The 21,085-nt window shown below is 38.4% G+C and overlaps 1 protein-coding gene across 13 annotated transcripts in view; it reads left to right on the forward strand.

Moving 5' to 3' along the window:
• Positions 1–21,085, forward strand: part of LOC127441375 (ras GTPase-activating protein nGAP-like) — a 167,573-nt gene that overhangs the window by 100,136 nt on the left and 46,352 nt on the right. For 10 of the 13 annotated variants that reach the window (XM_051698718.1, XM_051698715.1, XM_051698714.1 and 7 more), the window contains 2 exons: positions 3,472–3,581; positions 7,680–7,792. In XM_051698718.1, the coding sequence (XP_051554678.1) occupies positions 3,472–3,581; positions 7,680–7,792 (223 nt within the window). The remainder of the gene's footprint in view (positions 1–3,471; positions 3,582–7,679; positions 7,793–21,085) is intronic. The other 3 variants (XM_051698712.1, XM_051698710.1, XM_051698721.1) reach the window with 1 other exon arrangement.

Here is a 21,085-nt window from a genome sequence, read left to right on the forward strand (position 1 = left end):
CGTCTTATTTGATATTTACTTTAGTTATTGTGACTATTGTTAATGGTGTTAGAATTAGTGCAAGACTAGTCGACTAAACGGTACTGATGCTGTTAGTCAACACTGGAATTACATTTATCTCCATAATCTGTTCAACATTTTTACACATTTACGTTTACATTAAATTGCTGTCATGTTAATGTTAAATTTCAAATATAGTTAATAACACAATTATTAAAAAAGAAGATATCTGGAGCAGATGTATACAAAGTTCCATTTCACCTCATGCCGTGCATGCTTCTTTCCTCTCTCACTCTTGGCACGTGCAGGAAAATGTCCTACATATTAGATCACAATGCACTTCGTTAAATACGCTCAACTTTTCAGTGTATTTTTTTTTTCTCATAGATTTGGCTTACCTGTTAATTATTTTCAACAAGGTCCTGACTGTTTTAATATGTTAAGTAACTTTTAATTGAAATCCGTTTGTTTAAAATTCAATTGTTTAAATTTTGTTTGCCTGTATTCGCTGGTTCAGTGAATGCTTGTCATTTTCTGTATATATTTTACAATGATCATAATGCAAGGCAAGCACACCGCATATAAATGCCCCTTTTTTTAGCAGAATTTAGTGTCGGATTTGTCTGTTGGAATAGATTAAATATTTTAAATGTGTTGCATAAACACTGTTTTCTGAGGGTTTCTTACTTTTTAGACTAGTCGACTCCAAATTTACATTTAAACGTAAATGAAATTAGTCATTACGCACATCCCTATTTAGAATACAGGCTTGATTATGTTTGTTAGTTCCATACAGACAGTATTCGAGCAGCTAATTTAAGCTGTCATATGAACAGGACATTTCGAGTTAGGAAACACAGTTGTCAATCCCAAACAATGACTGTGTGAACCTGACCTATGTGAACACCTCTTGAGAAACATGTCTAATGGACATGACCCTGAACCTGCCTAATTATACAGGGCTTCCTTAAAACCAACTAGTCATTCAGACAACCCAGTAAGCCGATTTTGAAAACATGTAGTTTTGCACATCCCTGTGTGTGTGTTTTGTAATGGAAGTATTGAGCTCTCTATTGTGAGTGGAAGAACTGTTCCATTTCCAACTTGAGCAGCAATGGGCAGCTCTCCAACAGACCAGGCACAATCTCTGTTCTATGGATCCACTGAGGCCTGCAAGCTGAAACCAGAACGAGCATCTTGGCCAAGACCTCAGGGTCAATTTAAACCATGTCCCCTGATTCAATGCAGACACATTGAGGCGTCAGTTCTGCAGCAGTTCCTGCTCAGTGATGGACTGGGTTTTTATTACTCAGGGTGAATTAACTCATTACGGGGTGATCTGCACTTCAGTTGAGGAGGACTACTCCCTGTTCGCACGAAGGGGGAGCCTGAGTGAAGCTGTGAAGATGTAGGTTGCATCTAGCTGTATCCTTGACACACATAAACTGCATGGCCTGTGCAAATGCAGAATAAAATGGTGAGGGAAAATAAAAAATGAACTTCACTCTAAGAGGAAAATTACTAATATTCCATTCAGCTATTAAGAGTGGTTTTTATATATAAGAGCCACAGGGCATCCATCTGGAATTTGGTGTCGGCAGGTAGAGTGTACATTTATTGGTGGATGAGTGGTTTATTAAGTGGACTTAGTGGAAGCTTTGGGTTAAATCACTCTTTTAAGCCTGTCTCACTGGCACTTCATCCAGATGCGAGCTCTTTGTGAATCTGCAAGACTGATGTACTGTTAGTGTCCAGCTGGGCATCATTATTAGAGACATTGATTTACAGAAGGCAGGAGACTTAATTAGACCTCAGACTCAATTTGTAAGATTTGTCAGTATTAGTCAGTTTGAACAGTGTTGGGGACACACTGTGGTATTAGAGAATCATGATGTATTAGTGACCATATCGATATTATATAAATTATGATTATGTCGATTATGTTTGTGTGTCATTCAGTTGAACTCGGAGTCCGAGCGTCACTGAGCCGCACTGCGGAGGTCAACCAGCTCCTGTCCTGAAGAGTGCATGAAGCAATCTGATGCGCGCTGTCATCAGAGGCTCACGTCAAACTCCCACGAAAATAAAAACGAACAAGAATAATCTTTGATAGTGAACACAAAGCATTCCGGTTTCACTTTAATTGATCGTGTAATGGCAAATGTTGCAATATTTTAAGTATTTAGAAATATTTTGATATTTAAAACATCATTTTTCATGTCATTCATAAGTTTTTAAAGCCTTAAAAGGAAGTCATAGTTTATTCCTAGGTGAAAAGACAGGAATTGTGATATTCTATAATCTACTCTAATGTGAGTATCAAACTTCAAAAGAATACGATTTAATTAAATAAACGCATGTGCTGCGTCCTTCAAAGTGAAAACGTGGTACTGTTGTATTTTCTCCAAGAATGTTTCACTATCTGATTATAATAAATAAATAAATAGCTTTCCTTGACGTCATCATGGCGAAAATACACCGATCGCACGGGTAGGCGAGTGTGGCTCCTGAATGTGATGAACTCTGGGATACACTTAGCCTGAAAGACCGCTCTGAAGTGGTATTTGCACTAGTGTGGATTTAGTGTGGGTTAACTGCACTGAGCTTTGGCATGTTTTAAACATGGGACTGTCTTGAACACTTACTTCCTGTCACGTGCACGTGCACTAAAGTGGCCAAGACTGCAAGTGTGGGTATTGGGACAGGGCCAATGGCGTGAGTTGGGGGCGGGACTATCTGACTGTTTGAACAAGTTTAGGCAAGGGGTGTATTTAGTGAGCTGTTTTAAAAACAACATTTATTTTCGCAATTCTGTTCGGTTGCATAATATGCTGTAGATCATTGTAGGAGGTTTTATTTCCCTTATCTGTTTGAATGAGCAGCTGGAAGCAGTGAAGCGCATACATTTCAAATGAAGAGTCCCCAGTGTATTTCAGCCTTTAAAGTTAAAAGTTCTGCGCTATGAATCAAATCTTTTTTCTTTTTTCCCCTAGTTATTGGTATTTTGGTTGCACCATAAATTGCATCTGGAATTTAATTCAGTTCGGACTCTTGTAGCCTCTGCCTGGCCCTCTCCATCACAGGAAGGAAATACTAAGAACAGTGAATATAGGCTTCCAATTCTAAAAAACTATCAGCAGATCAATTGCTTTTCTTTCAACACATTATCGTATCAGCGGAATCCAATATTTGTCGACCTCTAATTTGTATTTATTTATATAATGGTACAAAAACTAATTTTAATGTGATATAAATGTGGAAAACATGTATTGAGTATTTAAAACTTGCATATATCCTACCCTGTTTTACTGATAAACAATGTTAAAGCCATGCTGAATGTGTGCCCCTGCCTGTTTAAGTAAGAGTCTGTGATACATGATTTATGATGATGTCATGTTTGACAATTAATCGTCAACCAAGTTTCATAATTGTGACAGCCCTAAATCCCTTCCTTTTTCTCTTCCCTCACAGCAGAAGCGTCTGCGGAGCGCTCTCCCAGGCGGAGGAGCATATCGGGGCTGGACAGCTCGGAGAAGAACATCTCCCTGGATGGCCCCAACTCCTCGCCCTTCAAAGTGCCTGTGAGTAACAGTTCCTGCACTCCTATCAGCATTACACCAACTCAACACATCTGACAGGCCACCACCAACCTCTCTCAGTCATCAGTGCCATGCTTTTTGTCCTTCAGATAGCCATTATTTGATTTTTGGGCCTCCGATATGTTTTCTCTTTTTCTTTCAAGTGCCATTATAGCACCCTAAGCCTGTTTGCCTGCTCACCCCATCAGTCATTAGCTCTGTCAAGAGACTTGTTATATAGTCAGACAGCTCTGATGTAGAAATAGACCAGAATTCTTTCTTGGGATAAATGCCCCACTTTATTTACCCTCCTGAGCCCCTGATTAGTGATGTGCAGTCCTTCTCCGTTTATTGTCAGCCATGGATGGTCTTCCTTATTCCAGGCAAATTCCTATGTGGGGACAGAGTTCATTCAATCAGAGTTTGCTCAAAACTGAAATCGGCAATTTATATATTACATGTACTGTATGTCTAAAGGCAAAGCAATCTTTTCAGTGCTGCAGTAAACATAATGCTTGAACAATGAACAAATGCTCTTGCCAACACAAGTATTGTAAAACAAAAAATATATTGTGAGCAATCTGTACCTCTGAGATGCTTTAGAAATTGTTTGATGATATTTTTATCCAGTCAGGAAGTGGGCCAAGGCAGATATTTATACCCCAAGCATTTCTGGGCATTGGTTTATAAGTGATTAATTGTAACATATTTGTCACTCTGTCTAAAAATATCAAGACAGAACAAGCACACTGACTGATCAGTCCATTCGTTTCCTTAAGTACTCATTGCAGACTAGTCAAAAGTAATTTGATATTATATGAGGACATTTATTGGCATGTGCAATGGGATTAAATGGCTCTGTTGAGGCAGCTTATAATTAATAAATGAATAATGTGAAGACTGCTTTGAAGCCTGCACTATACCCTGAATTTGTCCCGTTGAATGTACATTATGCCACAAATGCTATCAGCTGCACTTAACTTGTACTGAATGCAGAGATTCTTTAAGAAATAACCTGTCATCACATGATTTATTTGTATGTGTGTGAGTGCACTTCACTCTACTGTCTTCTAAATGGGAAGTAAACAGACTTCCTGTCCTCAAATCCTCTCTGATCTGTCTCACTCTTGTTTCCTGTAATTTCCCTCTCTATTTTTCCTTGTCTTATTAGCCTTTATCACGCTTCCCCATATTACTGTCCTGTAAAAATATAGAGTAAAAAACATTCGCTTCCCTCTGTTTCACCTATTGATCTGAATGTTTATTTTTTATGTATGATGAAGATCTGCTCCTAATTGGCTAATTTATCACATGATTTCTCTCTATCTTGCTCTTTTTTCTCTGCTAATGGCCCTTTTAGTAGCCAAGTGGTTACCTACTAATAGGCTATCACTGATCTGAACAGGGCAAATCCACTTACATTCCCTGCCCTGTGTTTTAGACAGTTAATTTCATTGCTGCAATGGCTTCAAATACATAGCAACTAAGCATACCCTCTGTGATTACTACACTGCATGGCCATAAGGAAGTGTTCTGTTTCCACCTCCTCTTTCCTCTTTTCTTCAGAATTTTGAAGCCCCAGTCAATGTTAAATCTACAATTAAAAGTGTTGTAATTAAGAAATAAGCCACAAGAGGCTGAACATTACAATGCTTTTTACCACGGTTACTGGATGTTCACAACGCACTATTGGTGATACAGTAGATCAACAGCTTTGAATGTGGCTCGCCCAATCAGATTTCAGAATCAAAACTTTGCTTTTTATGAAGGAAAACTCTGACACATACACTATATTGCCAAAAGTATTCACTCACCCTTCCAAATAATTGAATTCAGGTGTTCCAATCACTTCCATGGCCACAGGTATATAAAATGAAGCACCTAGGCATGCAGACTGCTTCTACAAACATTTGTGAAAGAATGGGCCGCTCTCAGGAGCTCAGTGAATTCCAGCGTGGTACTATGATAGGATGCCATCTGTGCAACAATTCCAGTCGTGAAATTTCCTCGCTACTAAATATTCCACAGTCAACTGTCAGTGGTATTATAACAAAGTGGAAGCGATTGGGAATGACAGCAACTCAGCCATGAAGTGGTAGGCCATGTAAAATGACAGAGTGGGGTCAGCGGATGCTGAGGCGCATAGTGCGCAGAGGTCGCCAACTTTCTGCAGAGTCAATCGCTACAGACCTCCAAAGTTCATGTGGCCTTCAGATTAGCTCAAGAACAGTGCATAGAGAGCTTCATGGAATGGGTTTCCATGGCCGAGCAGCTGCATCCAAGCCATACATCACCAAGTGCAATGCAAAGCATCGGATGCAGTGGTGTAAAGCATGCCGCCACTGGACTCAAGAGCAGTGGAGACGCGTTCTCTGGAGTGACAAATCACGCTTCTCCATCTGGCAATCTGATGGACGAGTCTGGGTTTGGCGGTTGCCAGGAGAACGTTACTTGTCTGACTGCATTGTGCCAACTGTGAAGTTTGGTGGAGGGGGGATTATGGTGTGGGGTTGTTTTTCAGGAGCTGGGCTTGGCCCCTTAGTTCCAGTGAAAGGAACTCTGAATGCTTCAGCATACCAAGAGATTTTGGACAATTCCATGCTCCCAACTTTGTGGGAACAGTTTGGGGATGGCCCCTTCCTGTTCCAACATGACTGCACACCAGTGCACAAAGCAAGGTTCACAAAGACATGGATGAGGGAGTTTGGTGTGGAAGAACTTGACTGGCCTGCACAGAGTCCTGACCTCAACCCGATAGAGCACCTTTGGGATGAATTAGAGCGAAGACTGCGAGCCAGGCCTTCTCGTCCAACATCAGTGTCTGACCTCACAAATGCGCTTCTGGAAGAATGGTCAAAAATTCCCATAAACACACTCCTAAACCTTGTGCAAAGCCTTCCCAGAAGAGTTGAAGCTGTTATAGCTGCAAAGGGTGGGCCGACGTCATATTAAACCCTATGGATTAAGAATGGGATGTCACTTAAATTCATATGCATCTAAAGGCAGATGAGCGAATACTTTTGGCAATATAGTGTATGTTAGACATAGAATGTATCAAATGGTTCAAGGTTCATATTCATATCCTTTTTCTTTATTGGTAATATTCCTTAATAATTTATTGGACTGCTCCACCTACTGCCTAGAATGAACTAATAACACTCTCCCATTAGTTCTGAATGAATAAAGCAGTGCTGAATAGGCTGAGAGCTGGGTCAGAAATTAAGGTGGGCTCGGGGCAAAAATTCCAACAGAAATGCCCCCGAAATTCAAAGTTCGGGGGCAAAAAATGCCCTAGCAAATACTTTTTCTGTTTTTTATTTGTAAATATGAGTTGATCTTAATTCAATTCTTGGAGTAATAGGTAATAAATTCTCAATCCCATGAATTTGTGTTTATGAATTGATTCAATTAACATATTTGATATAAACAGATGAGACACAGTTAGTTTTAAATGGTTAGAAAAAAAATATGCCCTCATAAAAGTAAAAATGCCTCTGAAAATCAAATACACAGGACAAATATTGCCCCTTAATGTAAACCTTATTACTGGCACTAGCTAAGAGTACTTTTTACTTTATTCCTGTTTTGAACACCCTTGTAAGTAGAGCCTTTTATTACTCACAAAAAATATGCAGGTGGCCTTTTGAAATCGCCGACTTATTGGTTACTTATTAATATTTTGTTTTCCTTCAAGATGTTGAGCAAACACTGACTTCATGCAGACAGTAAACCATCCAGCCTTCTTTGGCTGCATTTTGTTACTGTGCGAGTGCATTTTCATGGCCGAGATAGACTGATATGTCTGTCGAAACAGTCTGTTAGACTTTATTTTAACTGCCTCTACTCTTATATTCAAACATGCTTTTGAAAGATTACAGAAGTCTTTGTGAAGTTACAATCTGCTCAGGGCCTCCATGCATGATTGATCATCACTTTTCAGTTATATGCAGCACAGAGTACAGACACTTAACCATGAGTAAGCCTGAGTCATGCAGGGCACAGTCGCACATAGGCATGCTCAGTCCATCATTTACTGACTCACTAAGAACATGAGTTTCTTAAAGCAACTCATCTGACTTTCTTTCCTTTTCTACCTCGCAGGGTTTCTTAAGTAAACGACTGAAAGGATCCATCAAAAGGACGAAGAGTCAGTCAAAGCTTGACCGCAACACAAGCTTTAGACTACCATCACTGCGACCAACAGAAAACGACAGGTACAGCTTTTGCTGTTTTTTTTCTCATGAGTTTACACAGAGTGGTGTTTAATTGAACTTAATACTACATTAATTTTCCCTCAATCGTTGTGACTCTGTGTCTCCACCCAGATTTCAACTGTGAAAGAATATTTACCTTTTGGATGATAGATTCAAAGCCATCTTTCTGGCAATGTGACGTTATATTACACTGGTCAAATATATATATTTTTCTGACTCTTTTATAGTTAATCGTTATTAGAGCATGTGAGCGAAGCAGAGCGGTGTGACACTCCGCTCAATAATCCACTCCATGCGCGTGTGCTCCACTCACGTTCACCGGTAAAAAAAGTTAGCTCAAATCCCGCTCCAACATGAAATTTCTCTGTATTATACTTGTTTCCAGGCACGCACACACGCCCGAGCAACTGCCCCTTTGCCCACATGGATTGAGGTACCCATCTGGGTGAAATACAGGCTATATGATGACATTTGTTCAATTACGAAATGCTTAGTAACATACACATCTGAAATTATGTGATTGTATTGTTGTGTTTTAGTATATAAAATCTTGCTGTTTATTTTGTACTGGTTTACAATGGCTGTTACATAATCGGGTTACATAAATGTTACCTTCCTTATCATTTGTCTGTTAGCACATATGCCATTGAACATCTTCAAATAATGCCATAAAAAAAAAAAAACATTTCAGTTCTAATGACATTTATTTACTTAAACAAGTCATCAAACATGCCTCTACAAGTGCTAAAACATACAAAGTGCAGTGGCGTGGAAACTCGCATACGCGCAAATTTGCGCTTTTCAGTTTAAACTGGATCAGAGTGACACAACCGACCCAGAAAAACAGTCTTTTCAACTTTAAAGTTTTATCGACTCGTTGATGGCAATAATGAAAACATGGACTGGTACATGTTTTCATTATTACAGGTAAATATTACAGGTAAACGTGTAAATTCATAATTGTTATTCAGTTGTCTCTACAACTGAAATGATTATACTGTAGATTTGATATATATACTGATATAATGCTATCAGACTTTGGGTCTGTAAATTAAAATGAGCAATTTCTCATCCTAATTTTGTGTTCAGCTTTAAAGGGTGTATTAAGCTATCCAGAAAAGAGCAGTGAATTTGTTTCTCTTTTTCAGTATTGTTGCTTGATTCATAGCCTATTCCCTTCAATTATTATATTAATAAATACCATGTGCCCCCTTTGTTTTTCCTTGATATTTTTAAAGCAGCATAAAGTGAATATGGACTTTATATGCATCAAAAGATCATATGTTGTGCATGCGCTCTTTATGTATACAGCAGGATTTAACCATGGATTTAACAAATAAAAAATATTTGTCCTGCATAAAAAGTGAGATTTTGTCCAATATATAAACTCAGCAAAAAAAGAAACATCCTCTCATTTTCAACTGCTTTTATTTTCAGCAAACTTAACATGTGTAAATATTTGTATGAACATAAAAAGATTCAACAACTAAGACATAAACTGAACAAGTTTCACAAACATGTGACTAACAGAAATGGAATAATGTGTCCCTGAACCAAGGGGGGGTCAAAATCAAAAGTAACAGTCAGTATCTGGTGTGGCCACGAGCTGCATTAAGTACTGCAGTGCATCTCCTCCTCATGGACTGCACCAGATTTGCCAGTTCTTGCTGTGAGAAGTTACCCCACTCTTCCACCAAGGCACTTGCAAGTTCCCAGACATTTCTGGGGGGCAATGGCCCTAGCCCTCACCCTCCGATCCAACAGGTCCCAGATGTGCTCAATGGGATTGAGATCCGGGCTCTTCGCTGGCCATGGCAGAACACTGACATTCCTGTCTTGCAGTAAATCACGCACAGAATGAGCAGTATGGCTGGTGGCATTGTCATGCTGGAGGGTCATGTCAGGATGAGCCTGCAGGAAGGGTACCACATGAGGGAGGAGGATGTCTTCCCTGTAATGCACAGCGTTGAGATTGTCTGCAATGACAACAAGCTCAGTCCGATGATGCTGTGACACACCTCCCCAGACCATGATGGACCCTCCACCACCAAACTGATCTCGCTCCAGAGTACAGGCCTCGGTGTAACGTGCATTCCTTCAACGATAAACGCCAGTCTGACCATCACCCCTAGGTGAGACAGTGAAGAGCACTTTTTGCCAATCCTGTCTGGTCGGTTTGTGCCCATGGGCGATATGTTGCCGGTGGTGTCTGGTAAGGACCTGCCTTACAACAGGCCTACAAGCCCTCAGTCCAGCCTCTCTCAGCCTATTGCGGACAGTCTGAGCACTGATGGAGGGATTGTGCGTTCCTAGCGTAACTCGGACAGTTGTTGTTGCCATTCTGTACCTGTCCCGCAGGTGTGATATTCGGATGTGCCGATCCTGTTCAGGAGTTGTTACACGTGGTCTGCCACTGAGAGGACGATCAGCTGTCCTTCCTTTCTCCCTGTAGCGCTGTCTTAGGCGTCTCACAGTACAGACATTGCAATTTATTGCCCTGGCCACTTCTGCAGTCCTCATGTCTCCATGCAGCATGCCTAAGGCACGTTCATGCAGATGAGCAGGGACCCTGAGCTTCTTTCTTTTGGTGTTTTTCAGAGTCAGTAGAAAGGTCTCTTTAGTGTCCTAAGCTTTTATAATTGTGACATTAATTACCTACCGTCTGTAAGCTGTTAGTGTCTTAACAACCGTTCCACAGGTGCATGTTCATTAATTGTTTATGGTTCATTGAACAAGCATGGAAAACATTGTTTAAACCCTTTACAATAAAGATCTGTAAAGTTATTTGGATTTTTACAAAATTATCTTTAAAATACAGTGTCCTGAAAAAGGGACGTTTCTTTTTTTGCTGAGTTTATATCAGGGTTCCTTAAAGTGTCTTAAATTCAGTTTTCTCAAACTTTTCTTAAGGTCATAAAAATTCTTAAATATTTTAAATAATATAACAAAAGTCTTAATTTTCATTTAAAAAGGTATTAAATTTGGGTACGGAAAGACGGGAATTGCGACATGTCCTAATGTGATTATTTAACTTCAGAAGGATATGTTTTAATTCAATAAATGCATGCGCTGTGTCCTTAAAAGATGCGGCACTGTTCCAAGCACTCGGGGAGCTCGTGATACTGTTTCCAGTGGTTGCAGAGAGGTCCACAGTCAGTGAATACCCGACATTTATGACAAGGGATCGCTGATGATTCACTGTTGATGAATAATGATGTGCTAGAAGTGTTTATATTGTAATACGTTGTAGATTATTGAAGAGAGCATATTTTATTTCCCTTTTCTGTTTAAATGACCAGCTGGAAGCAGTGATGCACGGACATTGGACATTTCAAAATATGAGTCCCCGGTGTATTTTGGGCTTGTTTATTGTTAAAAGTCCTGCGTTATGCATCAAATGTTTTGTTTTTTTTAGTTATTATTGGTATTTTGGTCACACAATAAACTGCATCTGGGATTTAATTAAATTTGGACTCTTGAAGCCTCTCTGGCTCGCCCCTTCACAGAAAGGAAAGACTTAGAATTTGTTTTTAACACATTTAATACAGGCTATTAATTTTAACCTCCATTGTCAGATTATTCCGTTATTGTTTTTCTTTCAACATATTATCATATCATCAATATCCAATATGGGTCATCCTCTAATTTGTATGTAGTGATATCGTCTTCTTCTTTTGGCTGCTCTTGTTAGGGGTCACCACAACAGACCATCCGTGATCCGCATATTTGACTTGGCACAGGTTTTACGGCGGATGCCCTTCCTGATGCAAGTGGCTGGGGGACTTTGTATGTTGTGATATAATGATAAATAAATCAATTTGTGTGTGTGTTAAAATATGTCTTTATTATTTTAAACTGGCAGATAACCTGTTTTCAGTGTTAAGGCCTTGTTGAATGTGTGCCTCAGCCTGTTTGAGTAAAAGAATCTGTGATACATTATTTATTTTGAGATTGTGTGGGTTTGTGTTCTGCTATGGACACAAGGTATAAATTTTATTTGTTCAGGTCTTAAAAAAGGTTTTAAAAAGTCTTTTTATTGTAAAAACCCTGCAGCAACCCTGAAATCATGTTTAATGATCCCAAAACAATTAAAAAATATTTAATCCACAAATTACACTGCCTACATACTATGCTTTACTAATCGTTAAGGTGTGGATTTGGCTTTGGGAAACCGACCAGCAGTTATGTGCCACTTTATCCCGGAGCAGAAATCAAAAGCAACAGGCGGTCGATTAAGTGAGAGTTCCGCTATGAAATTCTTTATGCGAGAGTGGAAATTTTTACCAATCAAATGCTCAATTGTACAATGGAGGCATGAAAGCAGAATGCTGCGCCTGCAGATTAGGACACACTGATCCACAGGATCATACGTATTTATTAGTTTTGATGCAAGGATTTTGTGTGTGTTTTCCAGGATTCAAGGAAATATGCTTTGCCAATGTACAGTATTATTAAGCTAACATATTCAGTTGAGGGTGATCTAACGTTCGCAACCCCGCAGCCTACTCGCTCATCTTTTGCTATGCTACCATGTTCGCGTAAAACATCCTTGTGCTTTCTGGCAATGTGACGCTTAAGATTCCAAAGGTAATCTTTGCTAACTCTCACAGTCTCTCCACTCCCTTTAAATTTCTTCTACTTCCTCGTTCTTAGCTTTGATTTTTACTTTGCATTTATGTATAAGGTTTGCAACTTCACTAAAACAGTGTTTGAACTCCTTAACCTCAGGCCTATTGCTTATTTTGCAGATTCCCAAACCAGCATATCACGAAGCGCATTCTGGGTTGAGCGAGCGGCACTGAGCAGCCTGAGCGAGCAGAGTGGAATCTTCAAAAAGGTGCTCTCCGCTCAGGTGAAATTATCACCGCTACGCTCCACTCACATGCTCTGATAGTTACTAGTGATTAGGGATTCTTTCTTTAATATTGAGTAACCAACACTAATGATAGACAGATATATGAGCCAGGCTGATTAATCAGTCAATATAGGCCCATTTTAATTGGCCGAACTCTTGGCCAATTAACAGAAGTGGTATTCCATAATGTCAATTCCCAAATCTAACGACAGCCATGTCAATGGATTAAGTACATTTTCTGTTTTCAAATATTTTTGGGGGAATTCTCTTTGTTTGCTTGTTTGTTAATATTGTAAAATGAGTGTACAATAAGTGTTCGTTTAAATTCGTTAAATGCGCAACAATGCCCGCCCACCTTTTCAGCCGTCTGGGATCCGGAAGTATTTTTCCCATAAATTTCTTCCAAAGGGATTTCATAAAATCCTTCATAAAACAGTTCTAGGACATGAATCAAACCAACCAACTCCGAGGTGAATCACAACATTACAAACTTTGATTTGAAGCAAAGAAATATTTGAAAATTGGACAAGAAGACAAAGATACAAGATTGTATACTTACCTTCTTTAATAAGGACACAAACTACAATCCCATGAAACATTGCAAATGCCGTAACCAGGGTTTGAAATTAACTTTTTGGCTCACCGGCCAGTGTGGCTTGTAGTGTTCCAAGATCACTAGCAACTCAGCATTTTCACTAACCAAATTCCCCCGCCCCTCAAAAACAGATAAAGGTAACTGGAACTGGTAACTGCATTTTAGACCCCTTAATTCTAAATTGTACTATATATATGCAAGTTTGCCATTGTTCTACCATTGTTTAACAGTGGCATTTTAATGATAATGACATTACCACAGGTCAGACCATGGATGGCACCTCATTACTGTAGTTAGGTTCATGTAAATAGTCTTTTCTACAAAAAAACAAAACTAAACAAATAAAATAAACTATTTGTTAAGAATAAAACAATAGCATAAACATATTTAAACCTTTATCCTTTAAAAATAAAGTATAATAGATTCATCCTAATAGATAAAATAGATAAAAATGGTATTGATTAAAATTAATCAATACCAGTTATCAGTTAGTGTTGCTGCAGGTTAAAAACAAAAAACATTTTAGTAAGGATGATGATGTGTATTTTAAAAACTGATGTGTGTATTTGTCTATACTTTACCTCGTCAGTGTGGTTTATAATTTAAGGCTGTCTAGTAGTTTGAGAGGTTCGATTTCCTCCATATAGCGCTAGTTTATACTGTAACATTCTCTGAAGAATTCAAATGGGTCACATAAGTTTTATGGTCTCCACCGGCCAAGCAATATCAAGTGAAGCCTGACTGAACTAAGCAAGTTTTGCTCTGCGCTGTCCCAGAGCTCTAGCGACCTTATCTCTGGAGCATGCTGTTGTGCGCTGCAGCAGTTTGCGCGAAAACACGCTTCAGTCGCCCCACACAGATGCGCATGTAAGTTATGAGAGGCATATTTAGTGCTTATTAACGCTGAGCGCGAGATGAATACAACTAAATTTGCTTTGTGTCGCCTAACATTCACAGAATATTTAATGCAGGAAAAACCCTGAAAACATCACCCGCCAAAGTGGCTACTAAGAGTGACGGAGTTACCGGCCACTGATGGAAAATATAAAACTATTCATTTAAAGTTGTTTACTATAAGTATAGAAACAAAATATTTACGTTTTATTGCTAAATCAGATATTGTCAAATATACAAGTAGTTTGAGATCGACTTGATTGCATGATTAATAGTGCGTTGTGAGTGAGCGGTCAATTCAGAACTTGTCTGGCACACTTTAGTGGCTGCAGTTCTCTGATTGGTGGATCTTTCTCTGCTGGATCATGGATAGTGTAGTCATTCACCAGGAATTCTGCTATTGAACAAATTAGGGATGGGCATTCATCAATAATTTGGTATTAGAATATTTAAGCTCATAAAAAACTAATACTTGAATATTCTTTTATTTAAATGAAGGTAATTAATAAAAAAGAAAGAGACGTTGTAAAATTATAATTTTTTAGTCGTCAAGGTTGCGTCACCAATTAAAAAAAAACAAACAAATTATATCTAAAACAAGCTTATATTATGTCCTGTGCTTTTTAGTCGAAAACATTTAAACAAGCAATGCTTGAAAACAAAAAAATATAGAATGAATGCATTTAAGCTCACGCAAAGCAAAAAAAAAGAAACCGCTAATAAAGTAGACTGACGCAATTAACATACAGGAGGAATATAAACACTCGACATAAAATAGTTATGTTTATATATTATCTCATGTCATGTTTTTGTTGAGAAAAACAAGCATATCCACATGCTCAGTAAATTATACTCATTTATACACACCAGTTTAAATGATGGAATGTCCCTTACCTCAGCTAGCATAGTCTTTCTCGGATGCCATGTTTGTTGTTTACAGAAACGTCGCGGGGATTACGTTGCAACAGGGACAATGCTTTCTGACGAGTTGCACATATACAGGAGTAAAGAGTACACCGCTTACACAGTACATTTAAACAGGATCCCAGCTTTCTCACAGTAAGCCACGTTCTGGCAATAACCCGCTTTTTGGTGTCCATCTAAACGTACTGTCAGAACGGTTTGCTCATCAAATGTGATCAACTTGTGTCCACACTCAACAGCGCCACCCAGTGCATTCTGTTATGACTGCCAGTTTTAGTTTGTGTGTTCAGGATTTAACATGCATCTCACTGTATATATGGCCAGCAAAGCAAAACTTTGCGAAATTCGAATAGTATTTTTACTTTTCGAATAATTATTGCAGAACGAATACTCGAGTATTCGACTACTCGTGCACATCCCTAGAACACATTTTTTAAGCAATGAAGTTTAAATAATGCGGACCGATGGCTTCAGTAGAGTTATATACCATCAATGAACAACCTCTGAGCTCATGATATGTCTGTCTTTAAATTTGTATAAGTTATTATTAAAATTCAATTTGTCAATTGAGAAAATTAATCAGATTTTTACTTTCGGAACCAAAGTGTTGCGCTCTATTTTGTGTGCATCTTATTACTTATCATTAAATTGTAATAAATACATCTGCATTATATTGCTGATTGGCCAACCAGCTCTCTAGACATCTTTATCGACATCTGCCATTAAAAAACCCATATCGACTGACCAACTGAAGATTGCCCAACTGTCACAGTGTAAGTAAAGGGTTTGGGTCTGACTTGCATTGCAAAGCTAGTCTTTTTTTAAATTCATGACTGTGTCTTATGGAGAGCAGCTGGTTGGAAAATATGCTGTGCTGGGACCTGGCGCACCATGAGATCTGTTGTAAAAGAAATTGTAAACTGTTCAGGCAGTCTGACAATCTTTCTGGCAGAACTATTGAGGTAGTTTGTCCCTCAGAAGCTCCTGGATTAAAGCTGCAACTTAAACTGCACCTACACTACCAGTTAAAAATTTGGACACACGACTGAATGCATGCTTATTGATCTCATGATCTTAATGACCTTTTGGTCTAAAGTCTTATGATTAAATGCTTAAAATTATGAAAGTATGTATGAATTTCTTTACAAAACTTAAGTTAATTAAAAAACATGAAATGGATGAGTTGGACCCATTGTGAAGGAAAAGCAGCCAACAAGCCTTACATACTCAAGAAGTTGGTTGAGAGAATGCCCAGAATGTTCAAAGCTGAAATCTCAAAAAAGGGTTTGAAGAAGCTAAATTAAAGAGAGTTTTGATTTGCTTAACATTTTTTGGTCACTACATAATTCACATACCAATTGTATTTCATAGTTTCGATGACTTCACTATTATTTTTACATAAAAAATAATGAGTAAGTGTGTCCAAACTTTTGACTGGTAGTGTAAATAAACCAAATTCAGTCAGTAATGTTCAGAGCAACCCCAAAGGATATACAGCTCAGACTGCTCTTGTTGTTAAGACCAGCATTTACTGCCCCCTTATGGAAAGCAATTTCTGTCCAATGTTGTCCATCCCTTGAATCATCATAAGAAGACAGAGTCACATGTAGTGGGTTTTGCCTATACCGATAACTAAGGTGGGAAAACAGGCCAATAGCTGATTAATCGGCCGGTAGTTATTAAAAATTAATAACACGAATGAAAACTTTCCACCCAATGTAAAATAGTGCTGAACTTTAGTAAGTATTCCTTTCCATGGCCTTATTCAAAGCCTTTTCCATCTGAAATTAATGAAAATATGAAGGAAAATATTACTGTTCAAATATGTTTGCTGTTCAGCAGTAACATTAAACACTGCCTTACAAAGCCAAATAGCGACTGTATACATCATCACTACTGACAATATTTAGTATATTATTTTATTGTTATATTAAATCTATAAATGGTGTACAAGAAAGGGAGAAAGAAAAGAGGATAGAAATAAAATCAACTCAAGTCTTGTCTTTTTAAGGTTATTTTAGGATGGCATTGTCTATAGTATATGTGCCCTAACATGAACACACTCTATTATATAACAATGCGCACTCTCATGAATAGCAGATTTATTTCAGATGGATATATTTTACCATGCTTAGTTTTTTTTTGTACATAACTACATCATAAAATTAGGAAGCTTGTTTGGAAGTTCATTTTGTCAGAATGGAAAAAACTTTGGGAAACTTTATACTCAAAAAACTATAACACGGAACACTGTAAAACTGTTCCTCTGCACGTGCATTCACGCAATGTACTGTGATCGCGCTTGGTCTTCTGAAGCATGCAAAACTCAGGCAGCATATTCATATAAGGTTGGCATTAATGATTGATTTACTACTGATAATTAACTTATAAATTCACTTAGAAACAAAACTGTGGCAGGGCGGTTTTAGGTTTTAGAATTAGTCTGATTAAGTCATGCCGGGGGCTCCCCGGCCTGAGAGAACGAGGGAGGAATGTGGCAGGGCGGAGGGCGGGGCCGGGTCTTGATTCCGCACACCCGGCCCCGAATTAGGCTGATTAAGCCCGAGAGGGATAAGGCTGACCGGAGACGGCAGTGTGATAGAGAGAGAGTTACGGGCAGCTGTCCGACACCTGTGTGTGTTTGTCCTTTTGCTAAGTTTATCATTAAATTGTCATTTATATTGTCAAGCTGGTTCTCGCCTCCTCCTTTCCCTTTTACCCTGCTACAAAAACCTCTTTGGAGCGCTCATGTTTATAATCTGACTGGAAAAAATTGGATGCTCCTCTTTTGTGTAAAAAAACTTCACAAATTCATAAGTTACTTTTTTTATATTCAAAACAGAGGAGTATTAATAGGAAAGGTAAGCAGTTTTCATCCTTGACTTTATAACACTGTTCTAACCATTCGAACAGCTAATGTTAATATCCTCTCCACCTTGTCGACAATGCAATTCTCCAGCGCAGCGATTAGTTATAAACAAATTAATTATCAAACCACCTTTAGTTGTCCTAAATGACTGATTTATTGTACCATGACAATAATAACATGTATACATAACTTTGGCTTTTCTATGTCGATGTTTTAAACCTGTGTTTGAAGCGCCCGTCTCTATTAATAGCCTAGTCACGTTGCACAACAAACTCCACTCGGAGTCAGTGTTTTTATTTTATTTTTTATTTAACCTCTAGATGGCGCTGTTATATTGTTGAACCAAGTTCAGACTGTAGAACGCTCCAACCATGGCCATGGAGAAATGAAACCAAAAATAACTATCGGAGTTGATTTTTTTCAGATAGCCAATAGTTTAAAAAACGCAACTATCGGCCCCAATTAATCGGTAAATCCGATATATCGGTCGACCTCTAGTCACATGGATGGTGGCTTTTTTTCTCTTTTTTTTTCTTTTGATTTGTTAGATTTTCTCTTGATTTAAATTCATGCCATGTCGCACTTGGGTGTGTAAGTACAGTAAATCTTGCTTCAGCTGAAGGATTAATGGTTAAGCAGGGCTGTTAATAGCATTAGAGAAAGTCACTCTTGATTTATTACTGTACAATTAATGTCTCACTGGCCTGAGGGGTGAATTAGGGCTGGTTACCTGTGATGACGAACCAGCAGTCGCGTTTCCATTGTTTGTGTTATTTGAGGCTGGATGAGACTGTATGCTTTCCTGTAGTTCTTGGTAAAGAATGGTGCTAGCTACACTAAGGTCATAGGTTCAATGCCCAGGGAATACATTCACTGACAAAAAGTATAGTTTGAAAGCAGTGGATAAAAGCGTCTGCCAAATCTATCAGTGTAAATGGGCTTTGGTTGTGTTTTTGGTTGTTGCTGGTGGATTTGCATTATATACTGCTGCACTCTAATGGACACAGCTGCTGTGGTTAGACTACGGATGAGCTGGATGCATTTAAAGGAATAGTTCACCCAAAACTTTAAATTCTCTCATAATTTTCTCACCCTCATGCCATCCCAGATGTGTATGACTTTCTTTCTTCTGAAGAACACAAACAAAGATTTTTAAAAGAATATTTTGGTTCTGAGGGTCCATCCAATGCAAGAGAATGGTGACAAAAACTTTAAAGTTCCAAACTTTTCCACTCCTGTGGTTTAATCCATGTCTTCTAAAGTGATTTGGATGAGAATCGGGTTTGGGTGAGAACAGACCAAAATGTTACTCCTTTTTCACTGCAAATTTTGGCATGATCGTGATTTCAAGCTTGATTACATTTCCTAGTGCTTGATGCTTGCACAGAGCACTAGATGGCTTGAAATATGTAATTGAGCTTGAAATAATGATTACCAAGAAGACTGTTGATGTCAAGGTTTATAGTGAGTAGGAGGTACATTTTGGTCTGTTCTCATCTAAAATTGATTGGATCGCTTCTGAAGACATGGATTTAACCACCGGAATCATACACTTTTATGCTGCATTTATGTGCTTTTTGGAGCTTCAAAGTTTTGTTCACCATTCACTTGCATTGTATGGACCTACAGAGCAGAGATATTGTTATAAAAACCTTTGTTTGTGTTTTCAGAAGAAAGAAAGTCACACTTCTGGGATGGCATGAGGGTGAGTAAATGATGAGAGAATTTTCATTTTTGGGTAAAGATGTTTTTTCCTATTAGGCTGATTTCTCACATGGCTCCATGTGGATTGAGTGCATCTGTTTATTTTTAATTTAATTTTAAATACAGCAATGCTTGAAAGGAGTTTGTGTGTGATGCGGTTCTATCATTATCTACTGTAGATTCTTTCAATTCCTTTTGTGGAGTACCATGACTCCACAAGGACAAAAGTATGATAAAAGTAGTCCAAAAGTAGTCTTCTGAAGCCTTGTGTTAGGTACAGACTAGATTTTTAATTATACACTGAAAATCTTGCCTTCCGCATTAGCTTTAAGAAACTGCACACACACACTTACTGACTCTTTCCCTCCTGATGGTAGTGTTAGGTGTAATCTGATTAGAAAGTAATTAGTTACTGCAATCTAATTACTTTTTGGTGTAAAAGTAGTGTAACACATTACAATTTAAATTCTTGTAATCACATTAGTTACTGACTTTCAGTTAAGGTCATTACTTTTAAGTGCATTAATTTGGTTTCTAAAATGACACATTTCTTAAATAATATTTGTTCAAATACATTTAAAGCTCCAGTCAGGTCTCCTAAGCAACCAAATTGGCCCGGTTGCTAGGGAGGGTAGAGTCACATGGGGTAACCTCCTTGTGGTCGCTATAATGTGGTTTGTTCTCAGTGGGGCTCATGGTGAATTGAGCGTGGTTGACGCGGTGGATGGCGTGAAGCCTCCACACGCGCTATGTCTCCGTGGCAACGCGCTCAAAAAGCCACGTGATAAGATGCGTGGGTTGACTGTCTCAGATGCGGAGGCAACTGGGATTCATCCTCCACCACCCGGACTGAGGCGAATCACTATGTGACCACGAGGACTTAGAGCACATTGGGAATTGGGCATTCCAAATTGGGAGAAAAAGGGGAAAAATCCCCCCCCCCCAAAAAAAACAAAAAAAAAGAATACATTTAAAAGATGAATTATGTTCATATGTCTGTTTATGTTACTGTGACAGCTGAAGGGAGAACAACAAAAAACAAGGAGGAAATATAGACATTATTTTGAATTGAGCGGAACAACAAAAAACTTCCCGTGAAAAATGTTTTAGAAAGTAACTTAAAAGTAAAGTAGGCTCATTAGTAATGTGATTACTTTTTCATTATATAATCTGTAAAGTAATCTGATTACCATTTTAGAGAATTAATTTGTAGTGGATTGCCATTTTTTTGTAATTTGTCCAACAATTCTAAAGTGTCCTTCCATTTATTAGAGAAGCTATGAATACAACATCTCCGCATAGAGAGCCAAGAGTATCCAGCGAACTAAAACTCTCTTCGGATAAGGCCAGTTTTCTGTTTTCTTATCTTAACTGAATAGCCAGCTGTAGAAACCAGGAACGCATTTGAACTTCTAGTTGAAAACAACATGTAAATAGTGCATTAGAGGCTTT

This window comes from Myxocyprinus asiaticus, chromosome 5 (genome assembly GCF_019703515.2).
Source record: "Myxocyprinus asiaticus isolate MX2 ecotype Aquarium Trade chromosome 5, UBuf_Myxa_2, whole genome shotgun sequence".
NCBI lineage: Eukaryota > Metazoa > Chordata > Actinopteri > Cypriniformes > Catostomidae > Myxocyprinus > Myxocyprinus asiaticus.